The 23,166-nt window shown below is 42.6% G+C and overlaps 1 protein-coding gene across 1 annotated transcript; it reads left to right on the top strand.

The window, feature by feature from the left end:
* The first annotated feature begins 9,788 nt into the window (after window positions 1–9,788).
* Window positions 9,789–13,442, top strand: LOC118476652 (bisdemethoxycurcumin synthase-like). The gene is made up of 2 exons (XM_035966199.1): window positions 9,789–10,079; window positions 12,225–13,442. The coding sequence occupies exons 1-2, from the start codon at window positions 9,866–9,868 to the stop codon at window positions 13,199–13,201; spliced, it is 1,191 nt and encodes a 396-aa protein (XP_035822092.1). The 5' UTR covers window positions 9,789–9,865; the 3' UTR covers window positions 13,202–13,442.
* The last annotated feature ends 9,724 nt before the right edge of the window (window positions 13,443–23,166 follow it).

The following is a 23,166-nucleotide window of genomic DNA, read 5'->3' as shown; positions in this document are numbered from 1 at the left end:
TAGTGGTATGAGTACAACAAAGAATGGAGTTAAGATAAGACTCACACCTAGCGAAGACGAGGTTCCGACCAAGGGCGGGATAAGTAAAACACTTCCCTCGAATCGAGATGGGAGAAGGAATTTTAAATAACAGACATAAGATAGTCATCAAGGTAAGATGGAGAGACGATAGAGGTAAAGGTAGTAATAGACAACAAAGGGTGGAGCTAAAAACTCGTAAGCGGCGAGGAATAGAATACAACTAAGGGAAAATAGGTAACCTACAATTTTTAAAATTAGGATGGAAGAGAGAAGGTTTTAGAGCACATGTATAATATAGGCATCAAGGTAAGATATAGCGGTGTTAAAGGCGAAGGTGATAATAACGAAATGCATAACAAAGGATAGAGTTAAGGCAAGACTCGCGAAATGGCGAAGTGGGGAAAACAATCAAGGGTAATCTAGATATGGTTCCAACATAAGGGTTGAAATAAAAATTCATTACCCAAGGAAGTTACGAGGAATTAACGAGATCACCAAGGATGTGTGAAATGAAAAGAATGCTCATCGATCATTAAGAGACAAGGGTGGTCAAGGGCATGTAGAATGAAATATCTTAAACAGACCTTGGGATATAAAGTTAAGCATAAAAAATGAGAGTATGAAAGATTTCAAGGAGATGAGCATACCAATATCAACAGACAAGAAATTGCCAAAAGATAGCGACTTAACAATAGAAGAGGAAAGGGTCTCAAAAGATAGGAAGGTCATGGACATATAAACTGAAATGTCTAAGTAGGTAGTAGAAACTTAGAGGCAAGTATTTGAAACAAGAGTATTAAAGGGATTACAAGCATGTCAATACCAAAGGACTAGAGTTCACCAGATGGTAGCAATTTAATAATGGAAGAGACAAGAATCACAAAAGACAAGAAGGTTATGGTCAGGGGCATATACAAAGATATCGCAAGCACAAGAGTGAGATCAGATCAAATAGATTGAGAGAAGTTTAGATCATACTAGAATAAAATACTTTTGGCAAGGGGGCATATAGGAACACAACATAGAATTAGTCGAGGCGACTAATATTTTGAAGCGGAATCAAGGATGAGGTGAAGTAATAATCCATAAGTCCTTAAAACGGCCAATGCTACTCTAGGATAGCGGTCCTACAATCAGCATGGCTCTGATACCACTTATGTCACACCCGGTTTTGGAAGGTAAACCAAATGCGAACCATGTATGTGCCAGGATCAGAAATTCACGTATACGGTGATTACATAAATGACTCATCATAGCACAATGCGTCGAATAACAATAAAGAGTGAGTAATAATATGAAAGGCTAGAGTCATTTACATAATATAATCAAAGTACACAGAATAGAAACGTAGCCAACGTAAATTAACCCACCACAGGCAGCTGACTGGGGGAGGTCGCTAGCCTAAACCACAAACTCGTCGAAGTCCTGGAACTCCTGGAGATCCGCCTCGACGCCTTCTTCTTTACCTGAGCATAGATTGCACCAAAGGCAACCTGGTGTTTTGTGAAAGCAAGGGTGAGTACACATCAACGTATTCAGCAAATGTCTCGTTTGGCTGAAGTGGACTAGCCTTATGTGGGGTTAAGCTCAAGCAGTTGCTTTTAGTTGGTCAGATATTTATTATTAGTGGAAGCCAAGTTTTAGTAATAACCAACCCGTGAACCATTTCCTCATCGAGGAACATCATGATCATCATCGAACCAAAACCATAAATAAAACCATTATATCTCGAACCATCTGTATCTCTAATCAAAGAGGATCCCAAGGCCGCTCATAACCGTGAGCACGGATGATATATCAGTTTCTAACCCTCTGCAGAGGTTGCACACTTTACCCACAAGCCGTGATTCCCATTCTGCCTGGAGATCATGACTCTCCATTGATCACTACCAAGGTGACCTAGCAGGGTCTCACTACGTAGCCTTTACGAAGACTCCCCTGGTGCATAGCTGCTCATTAGGTTTCGCCAGTCGTACAAACGCAGTACACCTCCCCAAGGTGGGTGACTAACAAAACCAAATCAAATGAACCTCTGCACCCCCCCTTGGTAGAGCGAGCACTACGCCCCGACCCCCATTGATGGCCCTCCGGCAAAGCCAACTATACCCCCAGGTTCATCTAATTAATCAGCTAAGGGCGTCCCATTCCACCCTCATGGATGCACTGTTATCCAGGGTGGTCACTCCACGAACAGGTCCTTATGGAGAGGTACTCAGGGAAAAAGGCCTGAGCCCCCTAGAATATCACAAGATCATCAACATAATCAAGATAACAGTATCATATCATAATATTCGCATCATGTTCATTGATTATAGTAAAGCAATAGCTTAAAGCTAACCATGATAACCCAAAAGGTAAACAAGGATAAGATAAATAGAAAAGAGTCAATCCTTAAGTTTCAATTAAGTAATGCGGGATAGTGAATTATAAATAGATAGGACGTAATGGGTCAGAGGACACTTGCCTTCACCAAACAGATGCTCAGGATCTTCAGCCTCATAGAACTCAAAGAACCAGATCACTTGGTCGCCAACTCTTGATCTTCGATCCCTCGAAGCTCGGAAACGAATCGCGATCTAATCGCAACGCGAAGCGAATACAAATAGGAACAAACAAACAAACATATATATACGCATAAGAACATTACACCATACAAGATAAAATGTAATAAAACATGCAAGACGAAAAGGAACGCGTTACTATGGTCACACGAGGAAAAAGAAACGCGACAGTCGAGAAATTATCGTGTTTACACTAAACGAGTATTAACCATAACATTTAGTTTGACCTGATTATATCAATCGATATTTATTTAAAATGAAACTAGAGCTATCACACAGTTTTAATTAGTTGAACACACTAAAAATTCTTAGTTAAATAAGTAATTTAAATAATGTCCATGACTCTAAGCGGGAACAAATTAGCGGAGCGAGACGAAATACGCAACGCGTGAAACAGCCCGACAGCGTGCAAACGACGCGCGGACACGCGCGACATAGCATGATGACGATACACGAAACAGCGCGCGCGACCAGCGCGAGTGACGCACGAATCAGCACGCGACCACGAGTACATCACGCACGAACAACGCGCAGACAACACGTGAACGATGCGCGAAACAGCACGCGGCCAGGACGAGGAAAACTAAATAGGTGACGCGTTAAATAAATAAAGAGTAGTTTAGTTAATATCAGTCATGTTAGTGTTTATTATAGAAGCGCAAGTTGAACACTACATATTTAATCTAATTGGAATATTAATCTAATAAATATTAGTCGAGTAAACCTTAAGTTAATTATTTAAAATATGTGACCTGACAAACTAACGTTATTAACTTGAGTGCTTATACGCCAGAACACTTTATTATCACGCGCAAACGTCGTGCGACACACGTGATTAACACGCGAGATACGCGCGACACGCGAATCAGACGCGCGGCACGAGCGCGCTAAGGAATGTCGACGACGCGCAAACAGTGCGCGAATGACACGCGAACACGCGCGTGACAACGTGCGAGCAGTACGATAGCGTGCGAATAATGTGCGACGACGCGCGACACACGTGACATAGCGCGCGGACAACGCGCAGCGATGCGCACGATCCGCACGCGCGACACGCGAAGACAACGCATGGTGACGCGCGCAAAACAGCACGCGCGACACGCGGGGATCACTAACCAACATCGCCTTTATAATAAACAAGTATTAATTAAAAACATTCAAGTAGGCATAATCATATTAACAAGTATTTGTAAAGCAGAACTAAAATTATAAATTGATTTAAGTAGCTTGCTACTTTACTAATTATAGGATAAGTAAATAAATAATCACTTAATTAACTAAAACATGTATCATGATAAAAATAATGTTACTAATACGTAGACAACGAGATTACGAAGTTAACACGAATGAAACAAATCGAAACAGATTTAAGACGTAATATATATATATTGAATATTTTATATCTCGCAGGTTAAATGGAATGATTGGTCAAAAAAAGGTCACTGCTACAACGTGAAACATCCATACGGACCAACCAATAATTTAATTACTTAACTAAAACATGTGTGGTGGCAACATATATTTAACGTGTCTACACAAGATCGCTGGACAGTTAATGTATAACTAATTAACCAACCTAGTCGACTTTACGCGAGGAATAATAATAACGTGCGCAAAACACGCGACGCGAAATCGGTACACACGACGCGCGGGGCAGACAAACGGTCTCGTGGGGGGTAGACGCTATGTCTAGGGGTAGACGAGGGCCTAGGCTATGGTGTGGGTGCGGCAACGTGCGCGCGAGCACGGCACGGTGTTGTGGTGCGCAAAGCACGATCAACGGTGGGACGAGAGCTAACGGACGTGTGCACGCAGAGCTTGCCGAGAGCAGACAGGCATAGACATGAAACCATTCTCACTGTGGGGTGGAGTTCAGACGACAAGACACCTGCCCGACGACGGCGAGGTTGCTGCTATGCGATAGAGACTCGGACGTGGTGAGTACGCGGCAACAAACACATTGTTCCGATGAGGTTGTTTCAACGGCGAGCTCCTAAGCGCGTCGTCGTGGCTCCAGGACGTGAGGCCGGATGTTGGGCATGGCGCCGAGGCCTCCGGGCATGAGGCGAGGCGATGCGACGGTTTGGCGAGGTGCTCGGCAAGCTGAGAGCGGTGCAGCAGGGCCCTCGGTCGAGGTTGGGCGCCGGAAAAAGGAGGGAGCAGGAGTGCTGGGCAAGCTGGCTGCCGAGTTCTTGCGTCGCGGGTAAGAGATATGGTTAAAGGAGACGATGGGGGCGCGTGGGCCGAGGGAGGAGCGACGACTGGGCACAGTTTTCCCATTTCTTCGCGTGGTGGGTTGTTGACGAGGAAGACGCGGGGCACCAGTGGGGCATCGTGCCTGGAGCTGAGGGTGAGCCCACGACCAGGGGCATGGTCGAGCGCGACATTTGTGCCCCATGCGCACGCGTGCGACAGAGTGGGGGCATGGCCTGGAAGCCGAGCGGAGGGAGAGTGGCGCGACGGCGGCTGGGAGCGCGCGCGCGCAGGCGGCTAGGGTTTGGGGCACGGCTGGGCCACGGGAGTTGGGCCGGACAGGCCGCAGGGAAGGGGGGTGTGGCGCGCTGGGCCTACGGGGGAAAGGGCGCGCCGGTGGGCCGCGGGAGCTGCTGTAGGCGCTGGTCCAAGGTGGGCTGGGCCGCACGGGGAAAGAGGGGGGAGCAGGCCGTTTCCCTTTTCTTTTTCATTCTCTCTTTTTTTATTCCTTTTATTTAGATATAATTGCATATTTATACCCGTATGAATGCACTTGTTCTTTTTAGGTCACGACAAAATAATTTAAACACGATAGCGAACAAAGCCACGCTTCGGCATGAAATGCAACAACCAAGGTTTTTTTTCTAGGGTTTTATTGTACTACGCTAAAAACCTATACATATATATATAATAATAAAGTTAATGTCCATTATCTAGGAAAAAAACAGAAGAAAAGCAAGTAAAGAAGAGGGTAACACTTGAATTCGGTGGATATTAGAAAAGAAATTTTATACCCCAAATTCAGAGTGTTACAGAGGTGCTCTCCATCCGAGCCCTAGGTGAGTGGGGCCTCATCTCAAGTACCAGCCCACCAAAGAAAGTTTATGTAGGCGCAACCGAACGACGTTCCGGTTTCCATTTCCTGTTGTTGCTTGAGGCCGGTCGGCGGTGACTGACACCATGAGTCCGTGAAGCACATTCGGCACGCCGGCGAGTGACGTGAGTGCGTAAGACGGTGAGGGACGTGAGTGGTTGTCTGGCTAGTGTGCTAGGCTGCTAGTTGTTCTTGTCATCTGGTGAGGTGCGATGTCCTAACTTGTACAATATAGTTTGTGAGTTTGTTTATAAGTTTATCTCCTAACTTGTTTGCATGTTTCAATCAGACCGATCAGAGACGGTAAAACAAATTTCTACGCTGTGCATACTGTTGTCTATTTAGTTATTAGACTTTGTTAAGGCCTAAAAGGATAGATAATACTGGGACTAGAGTTCATTCTTAATGGTAATAATTCTACGAATTTATGTACTTCTCATTTGATATGAACAGTATTTTAAAGATGTTTATAGAGTGTTTATCGATAGTTTATATACACTATACTTATGTATAATATTAGTATTGAAAAGAGCCTCCATTACAAGTTTAGCCCTACGCCTCTAAAATGTCATGACCGGCACTGATTGTAAATATATTGGTCACTTGTAAATATAAGTTGACTATTAATATTCTTTGCATGTATATTTTTCCCATAGAAGGGAACACCTCAAAGGTCAAGGCACAATGAACATATGTGAGAACATGTGTCGGTTCGTCATGAAAGAAATTGTTTACTTTGATGAAAAATATCATGATGTTATATTTCAGTTAGCAAAGCCAAAGTATAGAGATTTTATAGATTTTCTAGGCTACAACTGAATAGAGACGACTATTAGAAGATTCATGTAACTTGTTATAAGCCAAAAACTTTGTTGTATTTATATGTAATTCTATGGTTGGTGTATATACATGGGTAGGTGACTGCGATAGAATCAAGTAATTATTATTTTTTGATGGATGGAAATATTGTTGCATGTGATGTATATTTGGATATGTAATTATAGTTTGTTAAGAACAGATAAGGTGTCTCTAGTAGATATGGTAAAATAGGGGATGCATAACTGTATATAGCACTGTTTGATATTGTTTCTAGAGTGAAGTTTAAAATAAAGAATGAGATAGGGGATATGATAGGGATCTATTTGATATAGCCTAATACGGTGGAAACATTTTAAAATAACTTGCAGAGGCAGCAGGTTTTTTTAAAAAAAAAACTTTTTACAAAAATATATTTACACGTGTGGTTTTCTTAAGGGCATGTACAATCCTAAGCTCTTAGTACGGTTTTTCAAATATAAGAGACATTTAAGAACTGTATGATATAACCTTCAGTCCATAGATAATAAATACAGTCAATATATAATATATAAAGAGTCATATAGAGACGGACTCTTCACTCTTTATTTTTTTAGTTAGCTCACTAGAGATCTCTTAAGAGACTCCTCATTTAGTTGGATTGTACATGCCCAAAGCAATCATGAGTGTATGTACTTTTACACTGACGGTTCTCTCTTAATAAGGGCCCGTTTGTTTCCCCTTGCTAAACCTTAGTACTACATTTTTTGTAAAAATTTAGCTACTAAAAAACAAAAAGGGTGGCTAAAAGTGATGTGCTAAAGTTTAGCATTCATTAACACTTTAGCTCCATCAAAACTGCTAAACTATGCTAAAACGGGTCCCAACTCTATTTTACATTGAATAGCCCTTTCTCTCTCTACCACCATGGTCCTGTGCTCCTCGTAGACCCAAACAATACTCAAGTGCTAAACACTAGTACAAAGAAGCTCTATAGTAACGATTGTGAACCTATTTTCACTTGCGTTTCTTAGAACCGTTGGTGCTAGGGGCCAGTAGAAATCATCATTTTTACAGGCGAATAACTGAGGACCGCTAGTGAAAATCGATTTCCACTCGCGGTTGAGTTAAGAAAACTGCCAGATTTCCACTAGCAGTCGACATAATAAAACCGCTAGTAAAAATTATTTTTAGAAACATTAAACGGGTTTTATAAACAACAAAAAAATTATTTAAGAAGAGGATTCAGCCCACCCCACCCGCTCGAGCCTCGGTCACAAGTCGCGGCCGATTGTTACGAATTGTAGCCCTTTCTCTCTCTACCACCATTGGTCTTGTGCTCCTCGTAGACCCAAACAATACTCAAGTACTAAACACTAGTACAAAGAAGCTCTATAGTAACGGTTGTGAACCTATTTTCACTTGCGTTTCTTAGAACCGTTGGTACTAGGGGTCAGTAGAAATCATCATTTTTATAGGCGAATAACTGAGGACCGCCAGTGAAAATCGATTTCCACTGGCGGTTGAGTTAAGAAAACCGCCAGATTTCCACTGGCAGTCGACATAATAAAACCGCTAGTAAAAATTATTTTTAGAAACATTATATGGGTTATATAAATAACAAAAAACTATTTAAGAATAGGACTCAGCCCACCCCACCCGCTCGAGTCTCGATCACAAGTCGCGACCGATTGTTAGGAAACGAACCACCAACCTCACCCTCGTGCATACCCTTGGCTAGCACTCCGCCTATGACATGCTTTGTGTCTAGTTTGTAATTTTTTATCCACATATTACAACCAACTGAGTGTAAATTACTTGTTTGAGACCGTAAACGAATTCAAATAAAAAAAAGTTGTATACTACAAAGTTGACTAAATTTTAAAGTTCTACAACTTTCATTTTGACACTTTTTCATCTAAGGCAGTTTGTAAAATTTAAATTTTAAATTTAACATAATTAGACTCAATTTTTGAGAATCGAAATGAGTTCAAATAAAAAGTTGTCATCTACAAAGTTTCATAACTTTCAGAGATCTACAACTTTTATTTTGGTGATTTTATCATACGAGGTCGTTTAAAAACTCGAAAATTTTATGGATAAAAATGATTTATAGCGGCAGTTTCTTAAGAAAACCGCCACTAGAAATTGATTAATACAGTCGGTTCCTTAAGAAAACCGCTACTATAAATCATGGATTTTTACAGACGGTTTTCTTAAGAAACCGCTTGTAAAAATACGATTTTTAGTGGCGGTTTTTTTTTAAGTAACCGACACTAAAAATAGCACATACTGTTAATAACTGGATCCGCCTGTAAAAATATATCGCCTTGCAAACTTTGAGCCTTTTTCTACTAGTGAAAGTTTAGAAAATTTAGCATATTTGCTAAATTTTACCGGGTACTAAATTTTAGCACTGGGAAACAAACAGTCTCTAAGAAACTGTTAAATACAATTGTAATGGTGATTCTGCAGTCGATGTCGGCGAAGCTCACGATTTTCCCTGCCTTTCACACTGGTGGAAACTGGAAATGGCATTACAAATGTCTTTGGAATCTGCGTACACAGCTTCGCTGTACTAGTACGTGGTAGAGCAGGTTTTTAGAGCTTTCAGATCGAGACCATTGCCAAACTTGTTAAGACGGTTGTATCCAATAATAATAATAGTTAGTGATATTTGGTTTATAATGTTTAGTCTTTTTATTTTATTATATTTTAATCTCTAAATTATTAAATACAGAAACTAAAACTATATTTCAGCTTCTGTATTTATTAATTTAGAACTAAAATATAATATTAGCCCCTAAAAATCAAACACCTATTTACCTTTTACTCTGTTTGTTCCAATTTATAATTTGTTTAACTTTTTTATTCTAACTTTAAACAGCTTATCTTATTAAAAAATAGTTATTATTATTTTTTACTTTGATAATATTTAGCATATAATATATTATATAATATATTTTATGTATGACTTTGAATTTTTATTTTTTTCTAAATTTTTTGAATAAGACAAGCTAATTAAATTTGGTAAAAAAGTCAAACAAATTATTAATTAGAATAGAGGGAGTAGATAACAATTGGAGCTCCTATAGCTGGGATCACGGTGGAGGCTCAGCAGTCAGCACGCATCAGACGGCACTTGATCGCTTTGGTTAGCTGTACCAAGGACTAGGCTCCTCCGGTGCAAGCACACATGATTGGTTGGGTGCGCTTGCAATCTAGCCAGGCTGAGCATTTGCACGAGCGCAACATGGCTACTAGGGGCCTGGCTGGCACATGTAGTCCTGGCTACCGAGGGAAGGGAACCAATCGCACCCTTTATAAATAGGTTGCACATAGCCAATCTACCTTGCCTTGCCACTCCCATCTCTCTCATTTCGCTACTTCATCCATCTCGCCTCCGGTTCGTCTACACAGTATGACGTCGCTGCTGCTGGTCAGCCAAATAGCGGCGGTCGGCCTCTGCAGCGACAGAAGGCGAGAGCTGCGTGCCGACGGCCCAGCCACCGTGCTCGCCATCGGGACGGCGAACCCGCCCAACTGCGTGAGGCAGGAGGAGTACGCGGACTACTACTTCCGCGTTACCAAGAGCGAGCACCTCACTAGCCTTAAAGACAAGCTCAAGAGGATCTGTAAGTATTTAACTGCATGTTTGGTTACAAGACAGCCGTGACACGGCCATGTACTCGTCCGTCTAATTTTGACAGACAGATAGTGGCTGATTGGTTTAGTGCGCCCAGTTCCACGCGAGTCTGGCCGGCTAGGTAAATAACTTCTGAACGACTTATTATTATAACCAAACAGGCCCTCAGTCAAAGTCAACACACGCGATAATTCAGAATGGAACGGTACGGATAACCAATCATATGGATAGAGACAACACTGAGATAGTCTAGTCTTAATTACTAATCCTAAACTAAACAGTGTTATCTAACGAAACATTCCATCCCACCCGGTCTTATTATTATAACCAAACATATCTTAAGGATCCCTTTAGTTTAGCTTTGCATCTTAGGTTCATGTTTTGGAATCTGAAATTTAATTGAAAGGGCTCCAGAGGGAGAAGAGATTTTAAAACACAGTAATTCATTTAGCAATCCCTTGGATCCCAGATTAACAAGCAAAATTACATATTCGATATTTTCTCTTTCTTTTTATAAATCATATGTTCGATCTTTTCTCTTTCTTTTATTCACACTCTTTCTTTGTATTGCTTATATAATATCACTGTTTATATTATTAAAAATTTTGTACTATTTAAATATATTTTGTATTAGTTATATAATATCACATTTTATTTGAATCAACTATATCGGAAATGAAAAAAAACTTTTTTAAAATTATCATCAACGTATCTATCTGATCAATTAACATATATATAATAAGTAATATTACATGATGTCAGAAACATAACCAACATCTCTTTTATAAATCCACAACCGTTTCAGCCGAACAACTTTCAGCTATAGCTGATAGCTAGAATCAAATTTCTAGGAATGAATGAACCGTAAGGACCCTAAGTCGTTATAACCTTGTCAAATAGACAAAGCATAATTATAGAGAAAACTATAAATATTATTTTATTATATAAATTTGATTGAATTTAGGATGCTGCAACTGTCAAAGAAAATGTGAAAATTATCTATGACACACTGACAAAAGAATGGTTTCAGTTGTGGGACACCGAAAATAGCACTATTTATTAGAAACACACCAAGAAATGTTGGTAATTATCAATGACATTAATAAAAAATTTTAACCGCTACAGTGTGCCGATGATAATCATTGTACCACAAATAATTTTCTCAAGAAAAAATTAGAATGACTCGGAGGGAGTGTATAATTGTGCATGCAATTTTATTTGTTACCTTTCTTGAGCTACTAAAACCAATTTATCTTGTAATGAATATATTCTAGGCCATGGATCAACAACACCCACCAACATATTTGTATTAAATAAGGACGAGCAGTATGATTGTTGAAGCATATATCTAAATATCTAATATAAGTTCAAGTACACTCAATTATAAGTCACACTCTAGTTCACGTGTAATCAAAGCAAATGCCACTAGGGCACAGCCGATTTTTAGAGGAGGGCAGGAGGCATGAGTGTTTTCCATTTTCATTTTGAGAGGAAGACAAACAAATGGTCTCGATCTATTAATGATTATTTCCAGAGAAAGACAGTAATTCTGGTATAAATTTTGTGTTTATCCGAGACTATATTAAAAATTACAGATTATCTCTACTTTTATATTTCTTTACTACTTCCTCCATTATTTTTTATTTTTTATTTGTCGCCGTTAAGTTTAAAAATAAACTAGTGGACGAAAAATATTCGAAAACGAATGTAATACTATATACAACATCGTTTCGACGGTCATCCTACGTTATACGCGAAGCGCGCAGGTGTATTTCTCTCTCCTTAAGCGCATCCAGCATTTATCATATTTCATCACATATCTCATTAGCTCTTTCAAGTCTCACTTAATAAACAATGCAAATATTCTATTTTATATGATCTACTGTGCACAACCTTACAAGTGGACCGTTAACTCGTAGATAGACCGTGAAAACTCTAAGCCCAACATGACAAGTAGGCGGGACCGATAAGCCTCCATTTTCTAGAGACGGGTCTTTTTTTGGTAGAGACGGGCATTTGCTTGATTGCCGATGTGACCATTTAATAGAGACGGTCCATAGATGTGTTTGTCTCTATTATCTTTCCTTCATCAGTCGGTGATGCAATATACATTAATGGATCGTTTTTTCTCCAGGCCACAAATCGGCAATCAAGAAACGCTACTTCCACCACACGGAGGAGCTGCTACGCGGCCACCCTGCATTCATCGACCGGTCCATGCCATCGTTACATGAGCGGCAGGACATCATGGCTAGTGCCGTTCCCGAGCTCGCTGCCGCAGCCGCAGTTGACGCTATCGCCGAGTGGGGGCGTCCAGCCACGGAGATCACGCACCTCGTGGTGACCACCTACTCCGGCGCCCACATGCCGGGCGTGGACTGGCTCGTGGCCTCACTCCTCGGCCTGCGCCCCACCGTGCGCCGCACCATGCTCTACATGAACGGCTGCTCCAGCGGCTGCGCCGCGCTCCGTCTCGCCAAGGACATGGCCGAGAACAACCGCGGCGCGCGCGTGCTCGTGGCCTGTGCCGAGGTCACGCTCGCCATTTTCCGCGCGCCCCACGAGGCCCACGTCGACACGCTCATCTTGCAGTCACTGTTAGGAGATGGCGCGGGCGCCGTCATCGTCGGCGCCGACCCCGTCTCCGTCGAAGAACCGGACTTCGAGATGCTGTCCGCCTCGCAGACCACGATACCGGAGACCAAGCATGTCGCCGCCGGCCAGCTCTGTGAGGATGGGTTACACTTCAACCCTTCCAGGGAGATCCCGTCCCTGGTACGTGAAAACATAGAGCAGTGTATGGTTGACGCTCTATCGCTGCTCGGCATCGGCGGCAGCTGGAACGACCTCTTCTGGGCGGTCCATCCGGGTGGACGCGCCGTCTTGGACAGCGTCGAGGAGGGGCTTATGTTGGAACCGCACAAGCTGGAAGCGAGCCGCCGGGTGCTGAGTGAGTACGGGAACATGTCTGGGCCGTCGGTCATCTTCGTGCTTGACGAGCTCCGGCGCCAGCAAGAGAGAAAGGGGATGGGGGTGATTGTTGGCTTGGGGCCAGGAGTAGTTGTCGAAACCATAGTTTTGCAAGCAACGGATAGCCAAAAGAAGATTTAGGCTCTCTTTGGCACGTACCCCTTCCGTCTGCGGCACTAGCCGTTGAACTCTGAAATAATGTTGTCACTAATATATGGTGCTACACAGAAGCCTTATAGTGGCAATTCTATAGCTATTTGCACTGTCGTTGTTCAGTGCCGTCAGTGCTAGGGACCAATAGAAATCGGCCTTTTCACTGGCGGTTGTTTTGCAATCGCAAGTGGAAATAACATTAGCACTGACGGGTTGTTTAAGAAAACCGTCAGTGAAAACAACATTTGCACTGACGGTTTTCTTAATTAATACAACCGTCTACGTAAATAACATTAGCACTAGCGGTGTGCTTAAGAAAACCGTCAGTTCTAATGTTATTTCCACTAGTGATTTTCTTAACACTCCAATTGCGGTTCACTTAACACTACCGAAAGTGTAAATAACTCTCTTTGTGGCACGTACCGCTTCCGTCTGCGGCACTAGCCGTTGAACTCTGAAATAATGTTGTCACTAATATATGGTGCTACACATAGTGGCGATCCTAAAGCTATTTGTAGTTGCGTTTTTCAGTGTCGCCAGTGATAGGGGCCAATAAAAATCGGTCTTTTCACTGGCGGTTGTTTTGTAACCGCAAGTGGAAACAACATTAACACTAGCGGGTTGTTTAAGAAAACCGCTAGTGAAACAACATTTGCACTGGCGGTTTTCTTAAAACAGCCACATGCGTAAATAACATTAGCACTAGCGCGGTGCTTAAGAAAACCGTCAGTGCTAATGTTATTTCCACGGGCGGTTTTCTTAACACTCCAATTGCGGTTCACTTAACACTATCGAAAGTGTAAATAACTCTTTTCCACTGACGGTTCACTTAAAAGAACGACCATCATTTTCACTGGCGGTTTACTTAAAACAATCACCAGTGTAAATAGCTCTTTTCCACTGACAGTTTTATTAATTGAACTGCCAGTGTAAATAGCTCTTTTGCACTGACGGTTTAGTTAAGTGAGTCGCTAGTGTGTATGATATTTCCACTCGCGGTTCACTTAAAACAACCGCCAATATAAATATCTTCTTTCCACTGGCGGTTCAGTTAAGTGAACCGTCAGTGTAAATATATTTACACCAGTGGTTCCTTAAGGTGGGCCCACCTGTTTATTTTCATTGGCGCGCGGTAATTAAAACTACCGGTATAAATTTCTGTGTGATGCCAGTTTAGAGCTCTTTTCTACTATTGTCTAAGATGTAATCCGAAGATCCACGCAAAAAGCTATGGTCCGCATATTTATCCAACATCGTGCCACTAATGCATCTCCAAAAGTATCCATTAATATCGTTCTCTTAAATTGGTCCCCACTATTTGTAGCGGATGATGTAAAATAGGGCTCGCATCAATATAGATAATGATACTATTTGCAAGATTGAAGTTTAAAATAGATGATCTGTTGGAGATAATCTTATATCTTAGGACAGGGAGACACATTTAGCTAGCTCCAGCAGCTTTACATATCCTATCTCTTATCACATCTATTATTTGAAACGTCACTCTATAAACAGTGCAGTCTACAGTGTAAATTGTGTTTTACACAACCATATTCACGATCTGCTGGAGACCGTCCCACTTGTTTAGGCACTGTCATGCTAAATGTTAGTAGCTAACAATTAGCTGGATGTATTCTATATATTTTTTCTCAATAGCTAGTCCAACCCTACATCGTCACCATCTTAAGGTTGTCTTCTTCGATAGATTGCATAAAATAGAGAATGCCGAACTTTGCAGAAGATGGCCTAAGGATTGAAGACCCTAAATGAGTTACTGTCCTCTCGTATAGTCTCGTAGGAGTAGTGAAACTCACGAGTCACGAGAGCGAGTATGATTGCCGACCGAGATTGCATCTAGAGAGTTGACCCTTAGATCGGATAGAGGCGACCCAGCTTGCGCCCATTGTTTTTTCTTCCAATCTATGGCTTTTGGGGCTCTGGGTTAGAGTAGTAGTTTGGTGTAGAGTTTAGTTTAAAATCAACGTCAAATTACTTCAACTCACGTGTATTTAGGGTGTGTTTGGTTTGAGGAATGAAGTGATCCATCTTCTTCTCACTCCTCACATTTTTATTTGGTTTGTTGAATAGAATGAGTTGGTCCATTACCACTTCATTCCTCATAAGCTAATAATTAGTATATACCTGAGGAGTGGATTGATTCCACCAAAATTGATGGAATGAACTTATGATGCATCACCTCATGAAGTATTGGGTGACTCCACAAACTAAACACACCATAAATGAATACATGTGTGCATCTAAAAAAGCACTATAATGGTTATTCTGTTAGACTGTTACTACTTGTCCAGCAAAATACCCCCCTCCCCCTCTTTGCTCAACTACGAGTTGTATTTATAGATAGAAGGAGTCAGGCAGGTCCGACCTGCATTGGATCTACAGATGTAATTGGGAATTCCCTGTCAGGAAATAGCTCTCCATCCTCGTTCCTGCGACGAAAAAAATTCTCTACGGGTATCCCACGAACGCTTGCGGGCTCCATCCCCTTTCCCCGCGGGATAAATCATTGATGGGGATCCCCGTCCCCGCTTAAATACAACTAGGATGTATTTCCTTTATTATTAATGCAAAACATTGTCACTTATACATATCAGATGTAATAAATCATTATGCGTACATCAAAATAAACATATTTGTATAATGAGTGAACTCTTGATAAGGTAATTATTTATTTTTATCATTAACTATTACACGAAAACAATGTCACATGTGAGTTTAACGGGTCCCTGGGGGAACATGGGTGGGGAATGCTTCCTCATCCCTGTTTACCCCTCGGGGGAGAAGTTGTCCTCGTTTACATCCTTGTGGGGGAAAAACTTTTCTATCCCCATCATCTAATGGTGGAATTCTCCGCGAGGAATTGGGTCCCATTGCCATCTCTAATTGGACCAGTGTTGTGCTTTACCCTGTTTTTGGTGGCTAGGATCATCATCACGATGGGATGAATACATCCTTCTTGTTTAGGTCTTATTTGGATATATATAGTTTATGTATTAGTAGCCCTAGGCTCTCTTTAGTTAGAGGAAGCACTGCCCGCGCCGCGCGATTCAAGTTCGATCTTCAGATTGTGCCCCCACTCCCACAGCCCCACCACACACGCCAAAAAACACTCATTGGATTTTTATCCCTAGTCTCCGCTCCCACAAAAAAACCTAACCGCTCTCCATCCACTCCTCATCCGTCGTCGCCCCGCACCCATCGCGGAACCCGCCATCGCCGTCTCCATGCTCTCCCTCACTATTGCCTCATCCACCCACCCCCATCTTCCGCTCCCTCCCAGCCTACGTCGCTTCAAAGGGCACTGACAGTGACCGCCAGATCCCTACCTCCCTGACATCAAGAATGGTATCGTGCCCTAAGTTCAAGAAGGGGGCGGGGTGCCAGAGGGGGCGTGGCATTGCTTCTCACGTGCCGTGGCACCGAGGCCCACACCCTCCTCGCTCCCGGTAGTCGACTGTCGGGTGCAGCTCTAGCCATGAGGTCGTCCTCGTCGTACTGTTCGGGAATGTCTACCAGATCTGGCCGGTGTATCTCTCTGGGCCCTGCAAGAAGAAGCTCAAGTTGCATGTATGTCATGTGCCCTGTCTGAAGCTAGCCAGATTACAAGCTAGCAGTAAGTGAGGGATCGATGATGTACGTAGATTAATTAGCAAGCAGTGCTTTCTCAAGTGACCAACACTTGAGGCAGCTCGAATTGGCAGCTAGTAGGCCGTGTGCACGATCGTCGTGCCGCTGAGCCCCGACGAGTGGGCCGGGTGGGACCCCTTGAAGTGGATCTACATCTACAGTGTCGACGGTCTATACGTCAGTTGCACCGTTGCAGGGATTCACTTGCCATTTTTCTATCGTTCTCTTAAAAGTGAGAGAAATTCTGATTGTAGTAGGACCTAGAGTTCCATTATTAACCTGTATAAGATGCACTGTTGCATGGATTCATATCTAAGCTGATGGGCTCCAATTATATTTTTACGCTTGCAAATCCTCTATTACAATATTAGGAATCCTTAATCTCTTGGTCAGCAACCTGTGACATTCTTCAGGGAGGTATGCATTAATTATACGTGCAGATTTCACCTTTGTTTCTTTGATATTTACATGGTACCTTTGTATCTGTAGCCATCGCTGTCAGCAATAGGTATCATATGCATGGCTCCCAGACGGATCGCGTCGCTTTCTAGCCTCACCTAGGTAAGGCAAGGGATTTTTCTCTCTTCGCCAAAAGAGAGACGACAATGGCTGGGGGGAAAGGTATTTTCTGCCTTGAGTGTCTACACCCTAATCATAAAAGACCATGTACATAGACATGCAACAAGACATGAATAAACTTCAGTCCACCATAATATTAAGGTTACAATAAAGGTGGTATAGTTTCGATTATTAAGGTACGCCATCGAACTATCCGGTGCACTAGCGGAGCAACGACTAACTCGCGCAACGGTCGACTGCAAAATAACCTGACACATGAACAGTGCAGCGGCAAAAGTCAGAGCCACGAAGTCAGAGGGCACCGGACTGTCCGGTGCCACAAGGAGACAAAGCTCCAACGGTCGACTTCGCTCCGAACCCTAACGGTTGAGTGACGTGGCGGCGCACCGGACAACCTACAGTGCCTGTCCGGTGCGCCCATCGCCAGCAGCCTCCCCAACGGCTACTTTGGTGGTTGGGGGCTATAAATACCCCCAACCACCACAACTCCAAACATCCAAGTTTTCAGAAGTTCCCATTCAATACAAGAGCTCTAGCATTCACTCCTAGACATAATTCAAAAGATCAAAGCCTTTCCAAGTCCCGAATTTCATCTCCAACAATTAGTGACTTGTGAGAGAGAGATTTTGTGTTCTTTTGAGCTCTTGCTTCTTGGATTACCTTTCTTCTTTCTCATCCTTATTCTCAAGAGACTTGTAATCAAAGCAAGATACACCTAAGTGTGTGGTGGTCCTTGCGGGGTCTAAGTGACCCGTTTGATTAAGGAGAAGGCTCACTCGGTCTAAGTTACCGTTTGAGAGAGGGAAAGGGTTGAAATAGACCCGGTCTTTGTGACCTCCTCAACAGGGACTAGGTTCTTTGGAACCGAACCTCGGTAAAACAAATCATTGTGTTCACTCGCCTTATTTCTTGGTTGATTTGTTTTCCCTCTCTTTCGAACTTGAATTTAAGTCTAACGCTAACCCCGACTTGTAGTGTGTGTTTAAGTTTATAAATTTCAGGTTTCGCCTATTCACCCCCCTCTAGGCAACTTTCAATCTGCATGAGCCAGAACCTGCGCACAATCCTGTACGCCTCATAGTTGTACCGGGCTGGGGCTTCCCGGTACTAATGGAAGCCCTGGACTTCCATTACCTCCTCCCTATATATATACTAACCAGCTGCCCATGCTTTTGCTACAGACCCTAAATATATCATATAAATAGGTATTGAGATATTTATTCAAATATAATTATTGTTTATTTCTAAACACTAAGATATATGTAGTCTGTTGGTTAGCTCTAAATTTCTAGAGTAGGGGGCATGTGTTCAAATGCTCGCTTTGCCTATTTTTATATAATTATTGTTTATTTCTAAACACTAAGATATGTGTGGTCTGATGGTGGCTGCGCGGGTGCTGGGGTCCATAGGGCAATATCTGAGAGCATGCTAAGTGTGGGGCTAACAGGGCACGACGTCGAGGTAGGGGGCACGTGGGGCGGGCCTAGTGTGTCAGCGCAGGGTGAAGCCGTGGTACCACCAGGTGCCCACCTTTGGTTCTTAATAGTGTATATATATATATAGTTTATGTATTAGGAGCCCTGGGCTCTCTCTAACTAGAGAAAGCCCTGACCCTCACCCGACCAGCCCACAAGATGTTTCAGATGCATCGTCTGATCCATTCAATATAACGTCAACAGACTTTTATGCTTTATTGTACACAAGTTTACGCTTATTTTGTCATACTGTCTGTGTAAGGAAAATGGACCCCGGGCCATTTGGCTAATTGAGTTTTGGTGTTTGATGATCAACACAATCCATGAACTAATAAGTTTTCTAGTGTTTGTGTTTGTAGTTCACAGGATGCAAGATTAACTTGGACTAAGGAATTGAGGAAAGCAACACCTCAAAAGAAGACATTAAAAAGATCCAAGAAAAGTCCAAGTGTGCTGCCTGCGGACTGTCTGTGCGTGGAGCACCGGACTGTCCGATGCCCACACGCCGGACTGTCCGATGCACTAGGGAACTGCAGCCCAACGGCTAGTTCCAGGTGGCACCCGAAGAGAAGACCACCGGACTGTCCGGTGTGAGCACCGGACTGTCCGGTGTGAAAAGCCTGCAGCGCCAACGGTCACCTGCTCTAACAGGGCAACGGCTAGGCGCACGGGACAGGCTACAGTGCGCTGTCCGGTGCACCACCGGACTGTCCGGTGTGCCACAGAGAACAGCAGCTTTTCTCCAACGGCTATTTTGGAGTTGGGGCCTATATATACTTCACCCAACCGGCCATTTGAAGGTGTGGGAGCCCAAGCAACATACCAAGACATATTGTACACATTTCCAAGAGCTCAAACACCCAAGTGTTTAATAGAATCACACGGTGATTAGCGTAGGTGCTTTGCAAAGTGCTTAGGTTAGTTAGACTGCTTTAGCGCTTGCTCTAGGTAAACCCTAGTTAGTCGAGTGAGTTTTGTAAAACCACACAACCCCTCGGCTCTTGCGTGAGCCGTTGTAATTGTACTGAGTGGGGCGAGAGTCTTGCGAGACCGTGACAACCGTGTTTGTGTCACGGCCGCCACCGTGTACCGGAGGCAACGAGGCCCGCGGCGTTTCGGCCGAAAGCTCGATAGTGGAGACGACGGGGAGCGTCCGAGAGGAGCCGGAAGCGGAGCACCACTTGCACGTGGAGAAGGCCCGCGGCTCTCTATGGAGTTACTCGACCGTGGTGCTTGGCCCTCACGTGGGCTTCCCTTTGCGTAGGGGCACCAACGAGGATTAGTCGGGACCTTGCGTGGTTCCGGATACCTCGGTAAAAATACCGGCGTCATCCACGAGAGTTTGCTTGTCTACTTTGCTCTTTAAGTTTCCAGCATTTATATTAAGCATTTAAGTTTCAATCTTGTTTACATACTTATATTGTGTAGATTGGAACTTAGCCTTTGCGGTAGAGATAGCAACACTTAAGCAAAACCTAGATTGCACATTCTAGTTTGATTATTTGCATAGGTTTTTATTTGTGGCCTAGTTTAGCAAAAGTTTTAGAAGTCCTAATTCACCCCCCTCTTAGGCGTCACCCATTTCCTACAAGTGGTATCGGAGCCCAGTTTGGCTCATTTGAAACGCTTTAGCTTCACCGCTAAAAGAGCTGACGCTTTTTAGAGGAAGGGATGGATACCCATAGGCCACCACACTTCGACGGCACTAACTTCCCATATTATAGTGCTAGAATGGCTTGTTACCTAGAGGCCGTTGATCTAGGTGTTTGGAGAGCCACTCGTGACAAGATGAAACCCCTCAAGAATCCCGAGAAACCTACCACGAGTGAGGAAAAAAAATCATTTGAATGCTAGAGCCAAAAATTGCTTGTATGAATCTCTTAGCATGGATATTTTTAATCAAGTATTTACCTTGAAAACTGCTAATGAGATTTGGCTAAAATTGCATGAGCTCCATGACGGCACATCCAATGTCCGTGAGCAAAAACATTGCCTAGTCTTAAATGAGTATAATTCTTTTGCTATGAAAGATGATGAGCTTGTTAGAGACATGTATTCTCGATTGAATCTAATTATCAATGAGCTCAATTCTATTGGCATAAATAAGCTAGGTGATGCGGACATTGTGAGGAAGATTATCTCCCTACTACCACAATGAAGATATGGGAGCATCATCACCATCCTTCACAACATGGAGGACTTGAGCAACATGACCCCGACCATTGTGATTGGGAAAATCGCAACTTTTGAAATGTCACAAAAAATGTGTCAGGGAGAGGAGCCAACTTCCTCAAGGCCATATGCTTTTGCATGTGATGAAAGGAAGGGTAAAAAGAAGGCTTCCACTCCAAGTTCATCAATTGAAGAAGAGGAAGAAGAAGAAAGTGATGATGAAGAAGATAATCAACCATCAGCATTATCCTCTGAGGACGAAGAAACAATCTGACGCGTCGGAAAGGTAATGGGGATGATCCGCAAGATTAATCTAATGGGTGTGCCCCTGCAGGTCGAAGATCTTCTCTTTCACATTGACAGGAAAAAGGAAAGAAAGAGAGGATGCTTCGCATGTGGGGAGAAGGGACACTTCAGGGACAACTATCCAAATATGGCCGAACCCAAAAAGGAGAGGAGCAAAGGTAAGGCGCTAACAAGTGTTAGAACTTGGGATGATTCTTCAAGTGAAGATGAACCTCCAAGGACGCACAGCCACCGATCCTCATCACGCTCATCACGGTCATCACACAAATGCCTTATGGCAAGAGGTAACAGAAGCATTCCATCCTCTAGTGAAGAAAGTAGTAGTGACGATGAAGGTGAGGGAAAGCCCTTTGTAGATGAGCTTGCGGAAGCCGTAGAATTTTTCCAGGATGGTTGCACTAAGAAAAAAGCTCAACTTAAAACTTTGAAAAATAAGTTGATTAGCTCCCAAAATGATTATAAAGGTTTGCTAGAAAAATTTGAAACTTTTGCAAACTTAAATAGTGAGCTGTCAACTAAAATTGAGCTATTAGAATCTAGTGCTCCATCCATTGCTACCGATCATGGCCTTATTAAAAAGGATGAAAAACTTAAGGCTGAGTTAGCTAGCTCTCAAGAAGCTATTGAAAATTTGCTAGAGAAAATGGAAATTCTTAGCATACACAATAACGAGCTAACTACTAAGCTAGAAAACATTGGTAGCACCCCAGTAGCATCTTTAGTTGAAATACCAGAAATAATTAAGAAAGATGCTTCTGCTTCCTGCTTTGATTTAATTGATGATTCTAACCCCTGCAACCAAGTCTTTGTTGAGAATATTGTTGTAGAGACATGTTCGGATGAGGTTGCAAAGGAAAATGAACAATTAAAGCAAGAAGTGACTCGCCTTGGCAAGGCTTTGTACGACAAGAAAGGCAAAGCCAAACAAATCCGACCTCCACAGGATAACACCACTGCGGGAGTGAACAAGCCTATGGAGGGAGAAACTGTGATTTGTATGCTATGCCATATGGAAAGCCATAAGTCTTTCCAATGCAAGGCGATGACCGGGGATAAACAAAGGCAAATGCTCGAGCAAAAGCCATCAAGCAAAATCTCCAACACCTACGTCAAAAAGGTGGACAAAAAGACTGCTACACCATATTTGATCAAGAAGAAAAAGAATGGGAAGGTGATAGGAATCAAGGCCAACAAGCAAGCCAACAAAGGAAAGGGGGCCAAATGCATCTGGGTGCTAAAGGAAATAATTTCAACCATGAAAAGCACCAAGAAAGTTTGGATCCCAAAAGGGAAGTGAGTGGACCAAAGGTCAACGGGAAATTTGGAGACTTGGCATGTTGGAATGTATATCATGGGATACATCATATTGGATAAAGTTTACTTGCCAAGTGAGTTAGTGAAAATCTTGGACCCAAATTTCCCACCCATGACTAAGGTAACTAGATTTATTGTATTTCTTATTTTTAGATATGCGTATCTATTTACCTTATATCTAGTTTACCTTTCTTGCCTAGTATTATATTTAGTATTTACTTTTGTTTAAAATTATGCATACTAGGTATCACATGGTAGGATTGCTTGCTTTCAATTCATATGCTTAAGCAAACCTACATGGCTTAAAACGTTTATTTAAGCACGACACATAGCTTCTCCATTACTCCATAGTAAATGATACATCAATTGAAAACTTTGAATTCTACAAGTTGTATCATTTAACTTATATGTGCCAAAGTTCATATTATAGATAATTTGCCCCTTTTGATATCAAATCAAAGT

This window comes from Zea mays, chromosome 3 (assembly GCF_902167145.1).
Source record: "Zea mays cultivar B73 chromosome 3, Zm-B73-REFERENCE-NAM-5.0, whole genome shotgun sequence".
Taxonomy (NCBI): Eukaryota; Viridiplantae; Streptophyta; class Magnoliopsida; order Poales; family Poaceae; genus Zea; species Zea mays.
This window is presented reverse-complemented; position numbering and strand designations above follow the sequence as displayed.

Excerpts from the sequence above, each read along its gene's own strand:
- LOC118476652 (XM_035966199.1), top strand. The coding sequence starts at position 9,866 with ATGACGTCGCTGCTGCTGGTCAGCCAAATAGCGGCGGTCGGCCTCTGC. Across the intron at positions 10,080-12,224 it reads AGACAAGCTCAAGAGGATCT|GCCACAAATCGGCAATCAAG; the intron begins GTAAGTATTTAA and ends TTTTTTCTCCAG.